Source organism: Culex pipiens, chromosome 2 (genome assembly GCF_016801865.2).
Source record: "Culex pipiens pallens isolate TS chromosome 2, TS_CPP_V2, whole genome shotgun sequence".
Taxonomy (NCBI): Eukaryota; Metazoa; Arthropoda; class Insecta; order Diptera; family Culicidae; genus Culex; species Culex pipiens.
The window spans coordinates 124,152,127-124,155,313 of NC_068938.1; the positions used below are offsets into that span (position 1 = coordinate 124,152,127).

General features: G+C 34.8%; 1 protein-coding gene across 1 annotated transcript; it reads right to left on the reverse strand.

Annotated features, from left to right (window-relative positions):
* Window positions 1-488: 488 nt before the first annotated feature.
* LOC128093189 (uncharacterized) lies at window positions 489-1,947 on the reverse strand. Its single transcript, XM_052709140.1, has one exon. It carries the CDS (start codon window positions 1,849-1,851, stop codon window positions 1,063-1,065), a length of 789 nt encoding a protein of 262 aa, XP_052565100.1. The 5' UTR covers window positions 1,852-1,947; the 3' UTR covers window positions 489-1,062.
* Window positions 1,948-3,187: the final 1,240 nt, after the last annotated feature.

Sequence of the window (3,187 nt, forward strand, 5' to 3'; positions counted from 1 at the left end):
ACTTGGGCAGGATGTGTAGCGATAACGGCGTTGTGGCTCTTCTCGAATGACTTTGTTGATGGTAACGTGTTTTCTCACCGGTCGCCACCGGCATGGCATTTGTGGATCGTTGGAGTTGTGATATGTTGTCTTAATGAAAATATCTTTGCAATACTTATTTCAACAAAATTTCCTGTATGGCAAGCGAGCACAACAGCGATGTGATTATGACGGTTGACGTAGAGTGTTTGTTGCTAACGAGATAGAGCCATTAGTATGCACATAGTGCGGTTGGAATTACGGGATGTTTGCTGATGCTGGGAGATCTCTCTGTGGTGTGTTTCAATAGTTGGCTTAGAGAAAGTAAGGAAAAGCTTTTCTGAATTTGTGATGAGCTAGACATATACATGTATTCTTTTTTTCAATAATATACAAACAGACAATTTTTTTGTTAACAAGCTGTTAATTTTCATCTCATTTTGTGTGATTTCACATGTTTTGTAGAGCGTTTAGCGATTTCGCGTTGTAACCAACAGTGCCGATATGTTGTAAATTATTTTCAGCACATCCGCAAAGCTGGGCATGCTTAGCGGATAGAAAATCATCGTTAAGCAGTTTGGCTGTTGAACCGCCAATAAGAGTAACTGGAGTAGTTTCCGGTTTCCTGTAGACATCCTGTACCAGGGTGTGTTGTAGATTTCTTGCTGCAAATTATCTTTCTAAAATAAAAAGGTTAATTTTGTTTCATTGTTTTAAATGATGTTTAATTTGATTTTAATTTTTAAAAAAGCTTACCTTAATCTCTAGAAAAGTTGGTAAGAAACAGAATATGAAAAAATCGTAAATGATGAACATAAATGGAATGCAGCCAGCCAACCAGAAACGCTGAAAGTAATATATTTTAATTTAACTTATAAAAAGCAAGTCTAACCTACCGTCACTATAGTGTAAATCACAAGCACTAAAGTAGCTCCCAAGGTAGAAAATAAAACGAAGAAATAGTTGCGATATATTTTTTCTACAGTTCGTACAAATCTGAAAATCAAATTAAAAATAACATTATGGCAGTGACATAAATAGAACTTACCTGAGATGTTCTTGGTGGCGTTTTACAATTTCCTTGATATATTTGTGAAGGTTTGAATCGTTTATTACCATTCTGGTTTCTAAGTCCTGAACTTTAATCGTCAACAATTCAATTTGGGTAACTGAACTGAGCAAAACCATAAAAAAGATAATATCGTTTCCCATATTTTCGGAAGTTATGAAAACAGTCATACAAAATTGCATTACAAAGTTACACAAGTAGCCCAACCACGAGTTTCTATCTAGAAATGGAATCCAAAATCCAAAAGTAAGGGTCTTCTTGCTCGTTAGTATCGTTAACACAAATGATGTTCCGATCATTAGAGTACTCATGGTAGCATAACTGATAGCAATACATTTAGTTAAAACATTCAATATTGAAAGATTACTCATCACTGAATTCCAGTGCGTCTTTCCTTCTTCACGATACAAACTTTTCGTGTATTCCTGAGTCCAAACAAGCTCCTTGCGGTAAATGACAAAAGTCAGCATCTTCATAACTCCCTGCAGTCCAATTCCAACAGTCACGAGGCAATACACAAGATCGTCAAAGTCCCCGTGGATCTCATACAAGGTGCTCGCACAAACAATTGTGTAAACCGCAAAGACCACATTCAAACAGATTAGGTTGAAGTTGTAGATTTTAAAATCTTTGCTGAGCACGCCCAAACCTGAAACACTAGCTATTGCGGTGGAACTTTCGATCAAACTTTGGTAAAACTCTTCTGGGTTCCGGTAATGGTGTTGAAATATCTTGAACTTTTGTAACCACTTGATAAAATCCATTGTTTTTGTTTTATAATTTCCTTCGAAATTTGTAATAGAATGCTTCTTAATTACATTTTAAAACCAGAAACTCAGTTTTCCATCTCATTCCAAATCGTCTTACTAAAATGAAACAGACAAATAATAATAATTATTGAGAAGCTTTTCCAACAAATATAAAAAAAACTATGAAAAACTTTTTTTTTCATTTTATCCCATGAATACTACTATTAAATATTCCTTATTAAGCTTTTTTATTTTATGTTTTTTTTAGCATATCGTCAGCTGTGTGCTATCTTGTGACAACGACCATTTAGTACTATTCGAGAAAATCGATTTTTAAAGTTTGATGATAAATATTTTCAAAACTATGAATGGTAGAGCCAAACCTTTTGAAGCAATCGGTTCGTATACTATCGCTTAACAAACGCTCCAAGTTTCAACTGATTTGGTTACACCAGTTGAAATATACAGTAAATTATGTAATCAAAAATCTGAAATGCACGTGTCACAAGTGTGTTTCGAAAGTAAAATTGTACTACGTGTCACAAGTGTGCACAGAATCCCTATACAAACTAAAATTGGCTTAAATCAATAGTTTAACCGACTTAATCAGTATATTTTCAAAAACAAAAGATTGCATTGTTTTTAGAAAGTGTGTATCAACATTAATTTGTGAAAAACAAGACAAATTTTCCACATTTTCCAACAACATGTATGACGTGTCACAAGTGTGCACGATCATTTTGATGATAGATTGGTCTATGTCACAAGTGTGTATTGCGATATCCGGGAAACGAAAGCGAGTTTCCAAAATCGGGTTAAAGCATCTTGTAGTGTTTGTTAAGTATAGCAAAACGTCATCATTAACTCATTTTCGACCAAAATGGTCTATGTCACAAGATAGCACACAGCTGACGATATATTGAAAAAAAAACATACAACATTAAACAACATTTTTATTGTAGACACAAAATATTACTTTACATATTTGGTTTACACATAGCTTCATACAGGGTTGCCAGATTTTCGATTCCTTTTGATTTCAATTAACTATTCATAAAAAATGCTTAAATATTATATGGGTAATTCTCTACCAACTCACACGAAATCGGGAAAAGCTGCCCCGACCCCTCTTCGTCTTGCGTGAAACTTTGTCCTAAGGTGTAACTTTTGTCCCTGATCACGAATCCGAGGTCCGTTTTTCGATATCTCGTGACGGAGGGGCTGAACGACCCCTTCCATTTTTGAACATGCGAAAAAAGAAGTGTTTTTCAATAATTTGCAGCCTGAAACGGTGATGAGATAGAAATTTGGTGTCAAAAGGTTTTTTATGTAGAATTAGACGCCCGATTTG